The sequence below is a fragment of the Misgurnus anguillicaudatus genome, chromosome 22 (assembly GCF_027580225.2).
Source record: "Misgurnus anguillicaudatus chromosome 22, ASM2758022v2, whole genome shotgun sequence".
In the NCBI taxonomy this organism is placed as follows: domain Eukaryota; kingdom Metazoa; phylum Chordata; class Actinopteri; order Cypriniformes; family Cobitidae; genus Misgurnus; species Misgurnus anguillicaudatus.
In genome coordinates, this window is record NC_073358.2 from 34600590 (window position 1) to 34621342 (window position 20753).

Genomic DNA, 20753 nt, shown 5'->3' on the forward strand with positions numbered 1-20753 from the left:
CTTTTGCAATCAGATTAGATGTAAGGGCGAACTCGTGAAATGTTAAAGTAACCTCACTTATGTCTAGGAGAAATATTTGCGATGTTAAAGAGATCTCACTTTGGATTTTTCTTTCCTGTGGGATGACTCTCTATCTGTCTGTCTTGCATTCTTTATTATTCCGCTGTTGAGGACATGTCCAAAAGTTGGAAATAGCTCTGAGCGATATGATCCAGTAGATGTGGTATCTGTCTGAATCATCTACACAGCGCAGGCAGATGACGTCATTTTCAGAAGTCACACTGAAAGCACTGCACCCCACCGAGACATCTAGCTGTGTCCCTGTAAAGCATATTAAATGTCAGAGATGGATGACTGTGGACGTTTGAGAGATGAGGGCAGCTCAAAAGTGGTAGGACTGATTTACAAGGCTTGAATAAATCCACAAGAGACCTGGTCTGGAGTCAGTGAGAGCTTTTATAGGACTTGCTTGGCTCTTACAAGCCATGAACACTGAATTACCTTTCAAACAGGTCAAATCACTGTGCAGTCTTCAGGAGAAAAATGTTACAGCCAGATACCAGAAAACTTTAAAAAATGATTTTGAAGTTGCAGAATGCAATTTTCTGACCAGATAGTGGCAACAATCTCCCATTAATTTTGAAAACCCACAATGTTTCTACTGTGCAGTAATGTATATTGGTTGTTCAAAACACCTTATAAGGTTATAAACAATTAAAAAAGTTTTCAAATTGGTCATTGATCAACATCATTATGACACATTACCTTTAAAGCATAATATGAAGAAACGAAAAGTTTAGTTTCAAAATCCTCTAATGGTACATCATACGGGGCGTAAGCATTAACACTTCTCATTTACTTTGTATTGGTGATGTCATGCGTTGTCGAACTGAATTGTGGATCCGTCGGTGTCGCGTCACTGCCATTGCTCACGGCAGAAATTAGTAATTAGTATTTAACAAATTTGAACAAAGACTAATATTTATAGCGTCCTAATGTTTATTTCCACCCTTCTTTGTTTTACATAGGTGTTGAAAGGTTCAAAGAAGCTCTCCATCTCTGTCTGCTCGATGGGCCGGATCCCAGGTGGCTATGTGACTAATCACGTATACACGTGGGTGGACCCCCAGGGTCGCAGCGTATCTCCACCTCCAGACCTGCTGGACCAACATCAGGATATCCAGCAACATGGACACGCACACCATGGCAGTGCTGAGAGGAGGGTGAGTGTGTGCCACTTCCTGCAAAGCACAAAGCACCAACGTAATGTTAGCATTTATAATTACACCCTGTGGGACGTGACAATTCATACAGTGTGATGCTAACTGAAACAGTGTTAGACACTATTGGTTTGTTTTTAATAATATCATTCAGTTGTGCATATTTTATTCCATATAGATGCGTAAACATTCACATACAGTACACGCATTGATGTGACATGAACTTGGAGGAGCTAAAGGGTTAAAGGGATAGTTCGGCCAAAAATTATATTAAACCCATGATTTGCTCACTCCGAAGCCGTCCGAGATGCATATGTCCATCATTTTTCAGACGAACACATTTTCAGTTATTTTAGAAAATGTTTTAGATCTTTTAGTTAATCAAATGTTAAGTTATGGGGTCCACGTCCTAAAAATGTGCATCCATCCTTCACAAAATAAATCCAAACGGCTCCAGGATGATAAATAAAGGTCTTCTGAGGGTAATCCGTGCGGTGCTGTTGTAGAAATATCCATATTTAAAACTTTATAAACCAAAATAACTACCTTCCGCTAGTGCCGCCATCTTAGACTCCTCTGTATTCAGGAGAGATTATTAGTGTAGTGTACGCACTTTTCTTAGTGACGTATGACAAATTTGGAGGGCGAGGGCACAGGGCAGCAGCAGAGAAACCTCTGTAAGCTGCATAAGCTCTCATCTTGAATGCCAACGCAACTAAGATGGCGGCGTTACCGGAAAGCTAGTTATTTTCGTTTATAAAGTTTTAAATGTGGATATTTCTACAACAACACCGCACGGATTACCCTCAGAAGGACTTTGTTCATCATCGGGGAGGCGTTTGGATTTATTTTGCGAAGGATGAAGGCACATTTTTTGGACTTGAAGGACGTGGACCCCGTAACTTTACATTTGATTAACTGAAAGATCTAAAACATTTTCTAAAATAACTGAAATGTGTTCGTCTGAAAAACAATGGACATATACATCTCGAGCGGCTTCAGGGTGAGTAAATCATGGGTTTAATATCGTTTTTGGCCGAACTATACCTTTAAAGGAAAATTATATTTATTTATAAGGGTCCTATTATTTCACAAAGTCTAGAATATGGGTTCATGCAAAAAAAATTCACATTTCTCAAACAATCTGTTGTTGCTTACGTCTCTTTAAAGCTTTCCCATCTGATCCACTCAGTCTACCTTGGCGCAGACTGTTGTGATTGCTTGCTTAGTATGTTTCAGAAATGTCCGCCCCTTACTTCAGCTTCTCAAGAGTAAACAATAACAATAAGCTCTCAAGAGTCAGAGCCCAAGTCAGAGGATGAAAATGTAGAACAAGCGAATTGAACAGAATCACAATGCAAGCAAGACTTAAACAGGACACTTTGTAGAGATATGTTTTATTCTGTATCGCTTATAAATTTCAAATGCAATGTTAAAAATACAGTTAAAAAACCCTGATGCATGCACAAACACACGCACGCACGCATGTACTGACACACACACACACACACACACACACAGACACACACACACAGACACACACACACACACACACACACACACACACACACACACACACACACACACACACACATTCTGGTTTCCATGTTTTGTGGGGACATTTCATAGACGTAATGCATTTTACACTGTACAAACTGTATATTCTATTCCCCTTACCTACCCCATTCCCTAACCCCAACCATCACAGAAAACTTCTGCTACTTCACATTTTCAATAAACATCATTCTGTTTGATTTATAAGCTTGTTTCCTCATATGGGGACGTCAAAATGTCCCCACAAGGTCACAAAAACACTGGTAAAAACAATGGGTCCCCACAACGTGATAATTACCAGGTACACACACACACACACACACACACACACACACACACACACACACATACTTGTATTTCTACCATAATGGGGCCCTCCGTTTTTTGACAAATTGTGGGGTCCACCCTTTCCAGTGGTTCTATGGCCTTATAAAAAATCAAGCAAGATAATAAAAAATTCTTAAAAACAAATATAACTTCAAAGTAACAAAATTCTAACAAAATTTTCCCACATGCGTTTTTTAACATTTTGTGGGGTCCTGGTTCTAACATTTACAGCTTGTGGGGTCCGCTTACACACTTTTCTAGTTTTAAAATCTTTGCGGGGACCACATACACACACTTTTCTAGTTTTTATATCTTAGCAGGGAACAATGTTGATATCTGGAAACTATCAACTTTTTCCACTGTTTGGTTTTGATTATCACAAAAAAAATTTAAATTATAATTTAGACGGGTCTCATCAGAGCAAAAAATCATCAAGACATGAGAGTAACATGAAATTTAAAAACAATGACCGCCAACTCAACAGTTCTTAAAAGAGTCTTTTCTAAATCAATAAGCCATCAAATTTTAGTCTCATCCTGAACTACTTCAACCTACAAGGCACCAACTGAACTGATAGAATTGTATTAGTTACGGAGTGGACTCCTCTAATACTAACATTATTATCACAAACACAATATGATTTTCTAAGCTTTATACAGTTTTGTTAGAGGGGATCTGATTTCTCCTGTGGTCATTTTGCCATTTCTATTCTATTTTACTTACTATTTAGTCATCTTTGGCTTGTTTGATCGGGCCAAAGCAGGTAATTAACTTCAAAATTAAAACTTTAAATAAAAATGCATTATTCATGTTATCAACAAAGAATATAAGACCCTCTGGCATTATAGTTTTAACATTTTAATATTTTATTCATAAATCTTATTTGGGGCCATGTACAATGCAAAAACATGCATACTGTATGAAAAAAATGACGACTTTGTGTCCACCTTTTGTGCTTTACTTTACTGGTGCTTGCCAAAAATAATATTTTACACATACACGCATAAAGTACATTTCTTCTTTAGTGAGCATGTTTTTGGTAACCATACACACCTTATAAAAAGAGATTGGACAACATTTTAGATTTCAAATACATACTGGTAGATACAAAACTTTTACTTTTTGTAATGTAATCATGAAACGTGTTTTACATTGTGTTTTTCTTAGTATAAAACTAAGATCTAAATATATGAAATTGAAAAACATTTTCAATTGAACTTTATTTATATAGCGCTTTAACAATTGTTCATCGTACCAAAGCTGCTTCACGTGAATTAAATACAAAGAAAGCAGAGAAGGGAAAAAAACAAAGCATGGTAGTTTTTAAATATAAAGTCTAGGATGGAGTATTTGAAGCTACATAGAGTAATTTCTTATTAAGTAATGTAATAAATAGTACTACTGTAAGGCCGTATAATGAACATGGTCTAGGATGGAGTACACGGAGGTATTCATTACTATTATTAGTAGAACAGTAGTAGCATATAACAGTCCAATTCCAAACTATATACTAGCCTGTTTACAAAAGAAGTTCTTAGGTTAAGATATTATCACAGAAAAATGTAAGAACAACACGGGTAACAAAACCATTAGGGTTAAGAATTAAACCATATTAATGAGAGAAGTTTTACTGTAATGTATAAACAAAAGTTTTAAGTTTAACTATTATCAGCAGTCTCCCAGAAAGCGAGCCTACATGCAGGCTATGGTCAAGAGGTTGAAAAAAACCCTTTGCTTACCCAGGAGGGGCAGTTCTCATCTGACACGCTATATCTGCAATACGACTGCAATACGTAAAAGTGGATTGAGACACAGTGTCACTGATTGCAGCTATAACTCTTATTGCGATTACATGGCATACTATAAATAGAATACTATACAATAAAATTTTAAAAGAATCGACACATTTTAACTTTTACATTTTTATCAGAATGTAAAGATAACAATAACATTGTTTCACCCGAAAATGAACATTCTGTTCAATGAAAACAAATCAAAAGAAAGAGACTAAACTTGTTGAAACCTCTTAGAACACATGTCCCGCTGATATCAATGCTGTATGAATGCTAGAGAGAAGGCATTCACCTGTAGTTCATTGTCCTTTTCGTCTTGGCAGAAATGTGATTATTTTATGAAAAATTGACAGGCTTCCAGTTTTGACTTCCTAAAGTTTGAGCTTCTGCATCAATGCAGCGATTACAGTCTATGTTACCTTATTGGAACTTGATTCTTCACAATGAATTTACTTCAGTGTCTTTTAACTGCAGCACATTCATCTGCTGTCCAGGTGTTTTTGACAGTAGCTCATTTACCTAAGTAAACATAAAAAAGAACATGTTATATTAGAAAACAGCTTTAAGCTTTTTAAATGAGTTTTAATGCTCCTCAAGGCTGGAATTTATTTAATCAAAACTACACAAAACAGTAATATGGTGAAAAACTATAAAGGTTTTCAAATTAAATAAATCGGAATTGTGACTGAAAATAACTGTGGGACCATGAAAATATATTTAGGCACACATCAGTGTGAGTGACTCGATCGCAGCTCGTAAACCATTTTATAAACACAATTATATTTAAAAACTACAACTCCCAAATGCACTAATAGCAGCAACAGTGAAGTTTCACAGTGTGATTGTCAACTGAGTGGCACAAATAAGTTTGTGCAACAATTACTTTTTTTAATAGACGACAATAGAATGAAAATCACCAACTTTTTTGAGAAAACAACATGATTGACCACAAGGTCATATGTGCAGATCTCAGATCGCTGAGATATTGGGGACAAGACTTCCCAAACCTTTCAAGGTGTGCGTTACCTGACAGAGATACAGACATCTTACATCTCCATACAGTGTGCAAAATAGTTTGGCAGACCGGTGACTAATCTGGTCGATCAACAGAAGGTGAACTAAAACTAAACTAAACTGCTTTGGTGAGCATAAATAAGCGTAAATGTAAGTAATTAGATTTTCGTAAAATATATACTTCTGAATAAAGCATCCATCTTACAGATCAGCAGGACCATCAGTATGAATACACACGTCAATGTGAACAACAAACAAGTATAAATGAAAACTGATGCGAAGCCTATGCTGTCGAGTTCCTACACAAGAAGTATAATGGCTCCTTAATACTAGGGTCACTGACATAAGCAACACACAAGGCCAATTAGCCTAAACATTGGCTTATCTATATAAATGACTGGATTGAGCATGACGTCACAATTGTGAAGCCACCGGGCCTCCATATTGGTACGCCCAAACATACTATTAAATGAATAGGACGTTATCAGATTCATATCTGAAGTCTCCCTGTGCATTATTACAACGCAAACGTCCTTAGCATGTACATAGTTATTTATTGAAAGTTGTACATTTTACCTTTTAAACAATGACACTATACATTAATCTTCATTACAGTATCAGATCAGCGGACAGAACACAGCATATTTATTATTAATGACAAACCTGCTCATTCTAAAAATCGAAAGAAATAATGATGCTTTAAGTACCATATGTGCATGCAATAGTTTACTGGTTTTGTAATTATGTTATACAGTATTGTTTTTGATCGTACAGTAAATGCATTCACAATGTTAATATCATGTATTTTGAAACATTTGATTCAGCAATATAAAAACCCAACCAAATTTCGATGCCGCTGTGCTTATAAAAAGCCATTTTCTTTACTTTACAACTTAAACTTATTCAGAAAAATAACGCTGACCGTGAACATTGGGCATAGCATATGGGGGCTCAAACGATGGCTTCACCTCTCGCTGTTACGTTAAGCATTCTATGCGCAATCCAGTCATTTTTATACAGTTGAAAGAAAAAGTATGTGAACCCTTTGGGCTTACTTGGATTTCTTCATAAATTGGTCATAAAATGTGTTCTGATCTTCATCTAAGTCACAAAAATAGAGAAACACAAGGGCTTTTCACACTGCGCTTAACCCTGGGTTATCTCGGTTGTAAACCCTGCTTTTAACCCTGGGTTAAGGATCGTTTCACACTTGTAATTTAGAAGCAGGATTATCCCTGAAATTAACCCAGGGTTATGAAACCCTGCTTGGAAGCAGGTTTAGCACCGCTTTTGTGGGGTTAACCCTGCATTTTGGTGCCAAACGCATGCAGTGTGAAACGAAGCAGGGTTAGAATGTTATGACCCTAATTAAACACAGCTGAAGTAGCTAATCAAGATGTTCAGGGTTGCTTGATTATTACAGACAGGTGTGTTGGAGCTGGGTTGGAGACTCCTGACCCAGGGTTTAGGAATGCACAGTGTGAAACGTCAAATTATGAATACCCAGGGTTATCTCTTAACCCCTGGTTAAGTTTGAACAGTGTGAAACATAAAAAAATAACCCAGGATTCCGTTAACCCTGGTTTTAGAATAACCCAGGGTTAACAATTTCAGGTGTGAAAAGTCCTACAGTCTGCTTAAACTAATACCACACAAGCATTATACGTTTTCATGTTTTTATTGAACACAACATGTAAACATTCATAGTGCAGGGTGGAAAAAGTATGTGAACCTTTGGGTTTAATAACTGGTTGACCCTCCTTTGGCAGCAATAACCTCAACCAAACGTTTCCTATAGTTGCAGATCAGACCTGCTCAACGGTCAGGAGAAATTTTGGACCATTCCTCTTTACAAAAGTGTTTCAGTTCAGCAAAATTCTTGGGATGTCTGGTGTGAATCGCTCTCTTGAGGTCATGCCACAGATCTCAATCGGGTTGAGGTCAGGACTCTGACTGGGCCACTCCAGAAGGCGTATTTTCTTCTGTTGAAGCCATTCTGTTGTTGATTTACTTCTATGCTTTGGGTCGTTGTCCTGTTGCATCGTCCATCCTCTGTTAGGCTTCAGTTGGCGGACAGATGGTCTTAAGTTTTCCTGCAAAATGTCTTGATAAACTTTGGAATTCATTTTTCCATCGATGACAGTAATCCGTCCAGGGCCTGAGGCAGCCCTAAACCATGATGGCCTCCCACCATATTTCACAGTTGTGATGAGGTTTTGATGTTGGTGTGAGCTCTGAGAGCTCTTTTGTGCGAGGCACGGTTCACATCAGACAATGCTTCTTCAGAACAGCAAACTCAAAACTGGTGTGTGTTTTTTATTGGACAAGGCAGCTTTAATCAACACATCCAATCTCATCACATTGATTGGACCCCAGGTTGGCTTACTCCTGGCTCTAATTAGCTCTTGGAGAAGTCATTAGCCTAGGGTTTCACATACTTTTTCCACCCTGCACTATGAATGTTTACATGTTGTGTTCAATAAAAACATGAAAACGTATAATGCTTGTGCGGTGTTAGTTTAAGCAGACCTGTGTTTCTCTATTGTTGTGACTTAGATGAAGATCAGAACACATTTTATGACCAATTTATGAAGAAATCCAAGTAAGCCCAAAGGGTTCACATACTTTTTCTTTCAACTGTAGATCAGTGGTTTATGTAGCACTAATCATTAAGTGAAATCAAGCATGATAAAATGACTTACAAGATAATAACAACTTCTTTGCTTTTCTGAAGCCATTTTAGTAGAAGGCTCATCTGTGCTTTCATCATTCCACTCATGAAGAGGAAAAGAAAGATTTGGTACCCTTTTCCATCTGCAAAAGAGACAGTTATGTCATGGCATGATTGTCCAGTGTAGTTTACATTCTATTAAAATAACATACAGCAAAAATATTTTGGTAGAAATAAAATATTAAAAATACCAGTGTCAGAGGTATACCAAAATGCTTTCTGCTCTCATCTTTGGAACTTCTAATGTCTGATTGTAATCTGGAATCCTCATCTTCAATTTTCACTGTCATTGAAGTCAATCAAAAGATAAAAAAATCAGGTTCTCCATCCGTCTGTAAAAAGAGTTATTTCAATATATGGTTATACAGAGTTTTTAGGGATTCACCAAAAAGGAAAATTCTTGGCCAAAGCCAAATATAATAACATTCAGCCGAATAATGATCAACCAAACTTTTTCACCATTGCATAAGTTTTTTGCTATATTTATTTCACATTATTTAACAATGACAATTGCAGCAGACATGTTGCCTTTTTCACCTGGTCACTTCATCTTTGTCTCTGACATGTACATGTGTGTGGCTACATCTGATTTGTTAGAACTAAGTGGAAATTTTAAACTGAGTGGACCTTGGTGAAATAGTGTATACTCTCAATGCCTACTCTCAAAATACATTATTTTACAACGTAGTAGTAGTTATATAGAATTACATGGATCAAATAATTTTGTATCGGCAAATGAAAGTGGGTGGAGGAATAAAATTAAGAAATTACAAGCATATAAAAATAGAAAAGAAGAAAATTACAAATAAAGTAAGGTCTAAAAGTATTATTAAGGGACAGAAATAAAATCAAATGAAAAATAACACTGTCTTCTTTTTATAAGTTAAAGGAACAGTATGTAGGATTGTGGCCAAAACTGATATTGCAATCACAAAACTTGTGGCCAAAACTGGTACTGCAATCACACAACTGGTGGCCAATACACAAAATGACAACATAAACATCAGTTGAGGGCTGCAACTCCACTTTTTAAATGACAATATCCTGGCCAGACCACTGTTGTCAGTGATATAAGTATTTGAAATAAAAATGATTTCTTAATGTTTAGTGACATATCAGGGCCATTTTATGATTAATTGATATACATTTCTTACATACTGTTCCTTTAAATATAATTAATTGTTTAAAAGCTACAAAGGTGATTCTCCTTTTGTCTTCTGTTGTTTGATTAACACAATGACACAAACATACACAGATTTATGAGGGTACTGTCAGTTTAAGATTGGATAAGCACAGATCCATATATTGACACATTTGATTACTTTCTGAACTTACTTGCAAATTGTTTAATTATACCTGCAATAACCTTAGTTTAAATAAAGACAAGTATTGTTCCATAGATGTTAAATCTAAATGAGATACTCCATAATGCCATGTCTAGAAACTTGTGTGAGTGAGGGCCCCAAAATGATAGGTCTATAAACCAATGTGTGTTTGAGGGCCCCCTAACGCAGAGTCTAGAAACTGGTGTGTAATGGCCCCATAATGCCATGTCTAGAAATTGATGTGTGAGTTTGAGGGCCCCACATTGTCATGTCTAGATACTGATGTGTTGTAAGGGCCCCATAACGCCAAGTCTAGAAACTTGTGTGTATATGATCTTAAATGTAAATTCATTCATTTAAGGCAGAACCCCACAAAGCCAAGACTGGAAATTGGTGTGTCTAAAGGCCCCATAACGTTGAGTCTAGAAACTTGTGTGTATATGATCTTAAATGTAAATTCATTCATTTAAGGCAGAACCCCACAAAGCCAAGACTGGAAATTGGTGTGTCTAAAGACCCCATAACGTTGAGTCTAGAAACGTGTGTGTGTATGATCTTAAATGTAAATTCATTCATTTAAGGCAGAACCCCACAAAGCCAAGACTGGAAATTGGTGTGTCTAAAGACCCCATAACGTTGGGTCTAGAAACGTGTGGGTGTATGATCTTAAATGTAAATTCATTCATTTAAGGCAGAACCCCACAAAGCCAAGACTGGAAATTGGTGTGTCTAAAGGCCCCATAACGTTGAGTCTCGAAACTTGTGTGTATATGATCTTAAATGTAAATTCATTCATTTAAGGCAGAACCCCACAAAGCCAAGACTGGAAATTGGTGTGTCTAAAGACCCCATAACGTTGAGTCTAGAAACGTGTGTGTGTATGATCTTAACTGTAAATTCATTAGTTTGAGGCAGAACCCCACAAAGCCCAGACTGGAAATTGGTGTGTCTAAAGACCCCATAACGTTGAGTCTAGAAACATGTGTGTGTATGATCTTAACTGTAAATTCATTCATTCGAGGCAGAACCCCACAAAGCCAAGACTGGAAATTGGTGTGTCTAAAGGCCCCATAACGTTTAGTCTAGAAACGTGTGTGTGCATGATCTTAACTGTAAATTCATTAGTTTGAGGCAGGACCCCACAAAGTCAAGACAAGAAACGGGTGTGTGTAAGCGCTTAACCTGACAGATACCTTTGAAGTAATGTAGTAACCATAGTAGTGACTGCGGTAATGAAACTATATAATGAACAAGTCATTATGAATAGTTTGTGATAACAGTGCCTTTATTACTCCTTAACCTGTGTGATGGCACCATACTCACTTGTGTCATTATTGGATGAGTGATGTGTTATGGACGGGTTAGTCTCTGATGCAGAAGCCTGCTGTTTTGGCTCCTGAAAAAAATAATAAAACCTTATGAAGAACTGACAAATGTACTGTATTCAGACATTTCCAAGTGACAAAACTTAGCTTGTGAGAAGAGTCTTACATAGCATATAGTTTAAATCTAAACACATGCCAGGGCTCTAGAGTGCGACCAAAAATACCTGTTTGTGAACAAAGGAAAACATTTAGACGCATAAGTGACTGATCCGATCGCAGCTCATAAACGGCACTTTATAAACATAAATGACAACAACGTCAAAAGTGTGGAAACGATTGGTCACATTGCTGATAACACAAAAAAATGCTTAAACCATTCAAGATGCGTGTACCTGACGGGGATACAAACATCTGACAAACATTATACAGTAAAAAAAGTTTAACCTCATTAGACCAGAGCTTTGGTTTGTCTTTTTTGGGGTTAGAAAGAATCAATAAATATAATAACCAAATATTTTTCTTTGAACATGAAGCAGTGTAATTGTCCACGTTTGTGTATAACAGGTTCCAGTTACACAGAATTAAGTGTTAATGTGCAAACAACAAAAAAATGTGATGTCTAGGTATGTGGACATTTAGGAGGTTAATTTCTAGAAGACAACAAACCAATGACGATTCTAATCTACATTCACACTGCCATCAAAATCCGATTTTCTGTTCATATGTGACACATGTGTCAGACGACTATTTTCACATTGACATGCCATAATACACTGAATAGTATAGATGAATGTCATTCTGGATTGTTGGTGAATAGCCACTATGTTCAAACAAGACTGTAACATTAGGGAGAGGTGGCAGAGTGATGATCTGGACTGGAATATTGGGAAGTAAGATGGTAGGTCCCTTTAGGGTCCCTGAGGACATCTAGAAGATATGAAGAGTTTGTTTCCAAAACGAAATAAATCCATTTTGACAAATTTAGGTAAAACCTGTTTCCTATACCAAGAAAGCGACAAGATGAAAACCACTATTTTCTGTTACAAACTTTCACATAGCATCTTTAGGTTATAAAACAATAAAAAATTCAAATCCATAACTTGATTTTCAAAGATTTATTATAAAAACGAATTATTTTTCCAGAAAATCCAATAAATCCATGACAAGTTTTTTTTTCAAAATGCTATAAATCTTTGAATCAATATATAAATGTGCATTTATCTTTGCCATTTTATATTCATTTAGTTGACTAGTTGTACACACTAATTAAAAAAAGAAACATTAATGTCATTAATCAAAACACTTACTTTGTCATATTAAGATCACTGTCATTGCTGCGGTTATACTTGACGTCGACGCTTAACATTTTTCACAGCGATCAGCTGTAAAATGTTTTGGTCCTGCTCGATTTTCGTTGACTTTGTTTAAACTAATGTAAAGTTTTTCAAAGATCCGCTGGGGTCAATGTGTTAACATGAGAAGCTTAATGCTGTCGGGAGAACAAGCAACCGTCTCTCGAGTGCCTCCCACGTAAATTATTAGATGTTGATGGCCTACATTTCTTTCCAGTCACAGAAAACCATCACAGGTTTATCAATGCCATTAAAGTTTTATTTTGTTTGTGTTTGTTTGTTGATCACGAAGTACAAAGTAGAAAAACTAGGATTCCGTGTACTGAACGCGCTGCCATTGATTATTTACAATGCGGATATTGGATTTTGCGTAAAATTAAGAATTTACTTTCAAATACTGACCTGATGACCTGATTTTGGCAGTAACTCATTTTTTTTTCAAAAATGGCGTTTATCGCGTTTTGGAACCAAACTCTTCATGTGTTCCTAAAAGAGGTTTTTTACTATGGGATATAAAAGGAATCATGCCTTCTGAAGTAAATGTACTTTCATTGAGGATAAAACACCTTTCCATGCTGCAAAAAGCACCACTGACTATTTTAATTCATATGGGCATAAAATAAGAAAGAAATCAAGGTGGGACCACCATTATCCTCTGATCTTAGTCCTATTTAAGAGCCTGTGCAGCATCATTATATGAAAGATATGTGAGGTGGACAGCACTATAATTCAAAACATAAATTAAGGGATGCAATACTAGCGTCTTTAAAGGGACATTAGACTATTTTTAAAAATATTTTTATTTTCTAGCTCCCCTAGAGTTCAACATTTGATTTTTACTGTTTTGGAATCTATTTACCTGATCTCCGGGTCTGGCGCTACCACTTTTAGCATAGCTTAGCCAATCTATTGAATCTAATTAACCATTAGCATCGCGCTAAAAAATAACCAAAAAGTATCAATATTTTTCCTATTTAACTTGACTCTTCTGTAGTTACATTGTGTATTAAGACCGACAGAAAATTAAAAGTTGTTATTTTCTAGGCAGATTTGGCTGGGACTATACTCTCATTCCGCCGTAATAATCAAGGACTTCCCTGCTGTAACATGGCTGCAGGAGGCATAGTGATATTACGTACTGGCCAAAATTAGTCCCCTGGCATTGAAAGTTACTAAGGGGACTATTTATATCATTGCGCCTCCAGCAGCCATGTTACAGCAGCAAAGTCCTTGATTATTACACCAGAATGAAAGTATAGTCCTAGGATTAAAGTATTAAAATATCTTTTGACATTTTTATTTCATTTAAATAGAATAGCATCCACACTGTAATATAACTGTTGAGGGTAAAATAAAATGTGTAATCTTACTGACTGTATTGGAAAAATAAACAAACATGGCACGTGCATAATAATTTGGAACGCAGTGTTGGCTGTATGGCATACATCAGGTGCAGGATTATCAAACAATAAACTTGTAATGCGCACGGCTCTGAACTTTTCTTGCACTAAAGAGGATGTTATGCGGGCACGGGTTTAAAACAGCAAGAAAGTTGTTCCCGTTTTCTGCCATGCAAGTAAATTACAGTGCACCCAAGCATCACTGATGCGCTTGAAGTACTTACATTTTTAAGAACTATATAATAAACAGGTCAGGATGAATAGTTAGGGATGTGCGAGACTAGTCGACTAAACGGTACAGATGTTACTAGTCAACATGGAAAATAGTAGTTATAAATATATAAATAAACAAGTTATATAAAATTTATAAATTAAATTATTTAATCACTTAATCATCCATTATAGGCATCTATGCCTAGCAGCAGGCGATTTAAGCAGAGTGGGTGAATTTAAAGGGCATGCAACAGACCATGATAGACAATATTGCAGCGCTGTAACACCGCCTTCCGTCAAATTACAATGCACACAGCGGTACAGTTAATGAAGAAAACGGCAACGGCCCTCTAAAACAAAAAATGGACCTAAGCTCCTTCTTTGGGGAGCACTAAGGAGAGTCTGCGCATGAAGATGAGCTGGAGCTCTACTGAAAGGAGCCGTCTATCCCACTAAGCAAAGACCCACTTCGGTGGTGGAACTGGATGGCCTGGATTTCCCAAGCTCTATCAACTTGCTATGCATTACCTCTGCGTACCTCCAGCTTCACTTCCCACCAAGCTGTTTTTTCAAGTGCAGGACTTATTGTTAATCGCCTTGAGTCCCACATCAACATGTTAATTTCGCTTAACAAAAATGCATGGTCTAAGTGAGTAAAATGTGGAAATTGTTTCACTCTTATGGGAATGAATATTATTTCCAAATGGTTTTACAGGTAGTTGTTAGGGGGGGAGCAACGGTATTTCATGCATTCTGTCTTAGTAACACATTTTAAGGGGTGGTTTTACGGACAAGGATTACCTAAAGACAGGACTAGACCTTAGTTTAATTAGGAAATATAACTAGTTTGAACAAACGTGCTAGAAGTCAAAGGCATCACTTTTATGCTTTATATCAAGTCTCAACAATGGCACGAAAGAAAAAGTGTTTTTGGATGTAAGGAGAATTAAGCATTATGGAAACAATAGCTTGTTTATCCGGGGTAGCAGTGGAGTTTTGCATGTGTGTTTGTTTAACGCTGGATTTCGTTGAAAAGTCCCAACCGAGTCATGATTTGCATGCGGTAAGTAATAGTGTTGGGCGATTTTTCCTATTTTGAGATCGTCCTATCGTTGCCGATGCACGATAGTATCAGGGGGCAAGCCAGTAATTTACTCCTTTATTTATTTGTTTGTTTTTTACTCATTTATGACAAAGCATTTAATTGGTGGAGAAAAAGAAGAAAAGGCAACACCGTCATGACAGCACCTTTTTCTTAAGACTGATGCCAATAATCCGAACGGGTCATTAAAGTACAGGTGCTCTGAAATTTCCTGTGCCAGGGAGCGGGGACAACACACTCGCTGGTTTTAAATGCCTGGATGCCAACCTCTCCATTGCAAAGAAATGTCAGAGCCGCACGTATTGCAAACTCATGTGAGTTTGAATCATGCGCATTACAAGTTCAGGTGCTAGAAGAAGTTGTTCATGCCGCGTGAATTAAGGTCAGAGCAAATGTTAGGTTTGTTTATACTTGCGCTTTGGTTCGCAATGCAAGCCTCCACTGATTACGCATCTCAACAGACGTCTTAAGCTATGTATACTTGCGCTTTGGTCCACAACGCAAGCTTCCGCTGATCGCGCACACATCTCAACAAACGGATTAGACGTTTATAGTTGACGCGCTCGCTGTTGCACTATTCTTTGAAACAACAGGGACGACATGAGCAATTGAGTCAAAACCCAGAATCGCCTTGAGTTTGGTCATTTTCGGATGCGGAGCTGCGGGTGCAGTTACAAAAATTGCCGTGCACATCTCCATGCGAAATGGGGTTCCACACGACTGCCCACTCCGCGTTGACGTCATTTTTGCAGCGCGCACCAAGGCGCGCATGCGGATGCGTAGAGTATAAACAAAGCTTTAAGCTCACAAACCCTCTCAAGTGAGGAAAAGCACGCATTGCGCATGTTAATGTGAAACTATGATAATAATAACCATCGCCAACTATCATCATGAAAGCCTGCTATTGCCGGTATGTCTGACGATCGTCGATACACAATACTTTCATCTATCAGCACAACCCGAGTAAGTAAGACTTCTGTGTTATGTTGGCAATTGCCGCGTATGTACACATAATGTAAATGGCACAAACATGTAGTGAATCATATTTTAAACAGTGTTGTATACAGTGTTGCTTGGCTCGTGACTCACTTCTCCCGCAGCTCGCAACTAGTCTTTCTAAATGTTTCCGTGTGTTTTAGAAATGAAACGCTTGAGCTAATCTGTCTTTTATAAATATTATAAAACTGAAGACTCTTTGGAGATATGAAGGATGTAATATTACTCTATAGGTACTAGGGGTGTAATGGTTCTCGGTAAAGAATCGAATCGTCCCCTTATCCTCCCACGGTTCGGGATGCACGTGCACCGTGTTTGATACGACCACGCATTTCTAATATAGTTTGCTAAAATAACAACGCATAAAACCGCTAATGTATGGTTCTAAATAAGCTCTGCATGTGATTACGGGAGTGTACCTGTCCAATCAACTTATAGTATGCAAATCTGTTGCCCTCCTCAGGTGTTTGTGTGTGTGGCGCTGATCGTTTAGCGCGGAGAGTGAAGGAGAAAAGACGCTAATAGCTCAAGAAAATGTGGACAAAACTGTAAAATTCGCCAGTGCCGTATGCTCAAGGCAATACATCTAATATGATGAGTCGCTTATTGCGCCGTCATCACCAGCGTGTTATTGATAGCATGCAATCGCAGGTGAAACAGAAACAGCACACATTGCCTTCTGTGTTTAAATGTTAACAAACTGATATTCTTGCGTAAAAAACTTGAAGATAGTGGCATAGAATATAAAAAGTAACCCAGTGTTCTAAGCTTTTTTTATGTGCATTTTGAAGTGCACAGTAAAGTTGGTACATGTAGTATAATAATTCAAGTGCTCTAATGTGAAAATGTTGACTTTTGCAGAGATTTTTTTTGTAAAGAAACATATTGTGACCAAAGTGTACCGAAACGCACTGAAACCGCGGCCCTAAATCCTTGACAGGCACCGAACCGTGAGTAATTTGAACCATTACACCCCTAATAAGTACTCAAGATTAACATCAGATATGCATAAACAGCATGTGTTATGGGAGCTTTAACACAGTTTTAAAGGAGTCTTAATAAATGGACTATACAATTGTATAATTTACAATTTGTATTGTGGTTGGAATATTTCGGTAAGATAGTATGTGTAAAGTTTTTTAAAAGCAGATTTTGTTATTTATTGGTTGTTAATTTTGTTAACAAAATACCGCTCACCTGTTAATTCTTTTTGACATTGGTAGCTCACATAATAGTTGTTGGCTAACAATTTATGAATAATACATATTGGTCTTGCATTGGCCAGTTGATTTTAAGAAATATTTAATAGCAAAATAGAAGTTGTGTATCCATGTTTTTTTTTACGTCAGTCTGAATGTTAAATGATCATAGCGCACTGCATAACTATGACCTATTTTTAACAGTATTGATTATGAGATTTGATGGTTTAATTCACAGATTAAGTTATTCAAATTGATCAAGTATATAATAGTTTATGATAACAGTGTCTACTCTGTTACCTTTGTGATGGCGGTTACAAAAACCCAGCGTTGCTTCTACAGCGGACCCTCGTGCTGTATGCATACCCTAAGGTACACAAAAACAAACTATACTTCAGGCTTTAATCCTTTATATACAAAATGACCCATAGATTGTCATAGAAACTAAAGTTTCTTTTATTTTACTTTGTTTATAATTAAGATGAGCTGGAGCTAAGGATTTAGGGTAATAACAAAATGTGGCCATTTTCACAAACCTTGCAATATGCACATGTAATATACTGTCCCATACCCTTTGTCATCAATGAAACGTTCCACAGATCCCGGCTTGCCACTTGAGTAGAGTATACATGATTTTGCTTCATCAATAGGTCTTATCACCTTACTCCTTCTGAACATTATGGCACTGTAAAAATTATTTCAAACACACTCAAAAATGCTTCAAGAAATCAAACAATTTCCAGTCATTTAATATTTAAGGGTTTAAGATTTAAGTGGAACTGTTACCAGAACCCTCCCTTACGAAAATTAACCATGGTTTTACCACAGTTAAGACCAAAAAAACATGGTTACTGTAGTAAAACCAGGGTTACAACAAAATAACCATGGTTTTCAAAAACATAGTTAAACCATGGTTAGTGTAGTAAAACCATGGTTTTGCTCATAGAAATCAATTTAACAAAAAAACATGGTTACTACACTTTTACCACAATAAAGCCATGGTTAATTTTCGTAAGGGCTGTCTGTGTATGATATATATTTGCAAGGCCAAAACACGGACAAAAAAGTAATTAATTCTATAGCCATCCTGTAAATAGTGTAAGTTACATAAAAAATAGTCATGGTTTTAGTACAGTTAAATGTGGTAAAACATGGTAAGCACAAAATAACCATGGTTGTGGTAAAAAAAACAGGGTAAAGCAATGCTACTGTATAATACCGTGGGTTTGCTATACTTGTAAAACAATAGTTACTTCATGTAACTTACATGTTTAATTTATGTCATTATTAGTGCATTTCAAAGTATCGTGTATTGCAATAGTTTCAGCTAACGATCTAAAACATCATAATAAACTAACATTGTAAAACTGTTGTGCTACGAAGTGAGTAAAACTATCAAGAAAACGTAGTAACATTACCATGCTTGCAATTAAATGTTTATTTTGTAAGCCATCAATACTATTATCACTTGGCAATTCGCCTAAAAGCTAACGTTAGCCGTCTGCTAGCGATCTAAAACATCATAATAAACGAACATTGTATAACTGTTATACTACAAAATTGACTTTAAGTGAAAGTATATCATGTACAACGTTTTAAAAAATAACTAAATAATGTACAAAATCAACGGAGAAAACCTACCTGTTTACATGTGCTCCTCCCATTCAATCTCATGATCCACGCTAAACTTCCGGTTTAAAATGCGCCATAATGTATAGTCCATAATGAAAACAAATGCCCCAAGGGTTCCATGTGCTTTAACAATGCACATTACGGAATAAAAAAAACTGTAACACCATCATGATTGGTCATGTGACTGCCATAAGCCGATACCCCACTTCCTGGTGTGTGTGACTCATGCAACACCACATTTTCACCTAGGGGCGCTAGAGAGCACACACACTTACACATACATAACCAACATTTGTCACCTTGTGGGGAAAGTTAAAAAAAGCATGAGACATGTCAGGAGAGGCTTCTGAGGCAGTTAACATTAAAATCTGTGTGGGGCCCACATTTTTGGGCCCCACTAGGTAATCGGACCCCATACCGTTGGTGTGCTCCCGGTCACTGGGCCCAACAAAGTAAGAAAAACAAGTACACACACACACACACACACACACACACACTTAAGCTCTTCTCTGCCCACTCACACCCCCAACCCAAATTCTGCCTGTTCATCTAGAAACATCCAGAGCGCAGCAATCAGCCAACACTGCTGATGTACTGTAAACAGGCTGCTCATCATATCCAAACAGTCCACACATAAATCTCTAAAAAAAATCCCTAAAGCCTTAAAGAAATACTCAAATCACTTATCCCAGATGTATATGACACATACATCATTAAAATAATCCAAATGACTAATACATGAGCTAATACATGTCTGTATGACTGACTTTAATGATGGATATACACTCACCTAAAGGATTATTAGGAACACCTGTTCAATTTCTCATTAATGCAATAGTGTAATGGTGTGGGGGATGTTTTCTTGGCACACTTTAGGCCCCTTAGTGCCAATTGGGCATCGTTTAAATGCCACGGCCTACCTGAGCATTGTTTCTAACCATGCCCATCCCTTTATGACCACCATGTACTCATCCTCTAATGGCTACTTCCAGTAGGATAATGCACACTGTCGCAAAGCTTGAATCATTTCAAATTGGTTTCTTGAACATGACAATGAGTTCACTGTACTAAAATGGCCCCCACAGTCACCAGATCTCAACCCAATAGAGCATCTTTGGGATGTGGGGGAATGGGAGCTTCGTGCCCTGGACGTGCGTCCCATAAATCTCCATCAACTCCAAGATGCTATCCTATCAATATGTGCCAACATTTCTAAAGAATGCGTTCAGCACCTTGTTGAATCAATGCCACGTAGAATTAAGGCAGTTCTGAAGGCGAAATGGGGTCAAACACAGTATTAGTATGGTTTAAGAACATAACATGGCGGCACTTCAATACAAAATAGTTTACATTCAACTCAAGAAATGAGGTTGTACAGTATGCACGAAGTTGGGTCAATTTTAAGAGAATTTTTTATATTTGAATTATTTCTCAAATACAGACATTTCCTGAAATTTGCTTTTGGGTGACTTGAGATACAGTAGTCCTACAGTAATTGCAAACAGTGACAGTGATCTATATGTTTTGGAAAGAGGCAGTGGCGTATGCTAACCGCAGAGGTTCTTCAGTG

At 37.1% G+C, this 20753-nt stretch overlaps 1 protein-coding gene and 1 long non-coding RNA gene across 3 annotated transcripts in view; one reads left to right on the top strand and one right to left on the bottom strand.

The window, feature by feature from the left end:
• whrnb (whirlin b) overlaps nucleotides 1–20753 on the top strand; it is a 99658-nt gene that overhangs the window by 24877 nt on the left and 54028 nt on the right. For both annotated transcript variants that reach the window (XM_055199271.2, XM_055199270.2), the window contains exon 2: nucleotides 1029–1223. In XM_055199271.2, the coding sequence (XP_055055246.2) occupies nucleotides 1029–1223 (195 nt within the window). The remainder of the gene's footprint in view (nucleotides 1–1028; nucleotides 1224–20753) is intronic.
• On the bottom strand, nucleotides 3944–19428 carry LOC141358986 (uncharacterized). Its single transcript, XR_012365589.1, has 6 exons — nucleotides 19193–19428; nucleotides 17852–18236; nucleotides 11288–11360; nucleotides 8831–8971; nucleotides 8611–8722; nucleotides 3944–5413 (listed from the first exon to the last, which is right to left on the bottom strand). It is a non-coding gene; the product is annotated as an uncharacterized lncRNA (long non-coding RNA).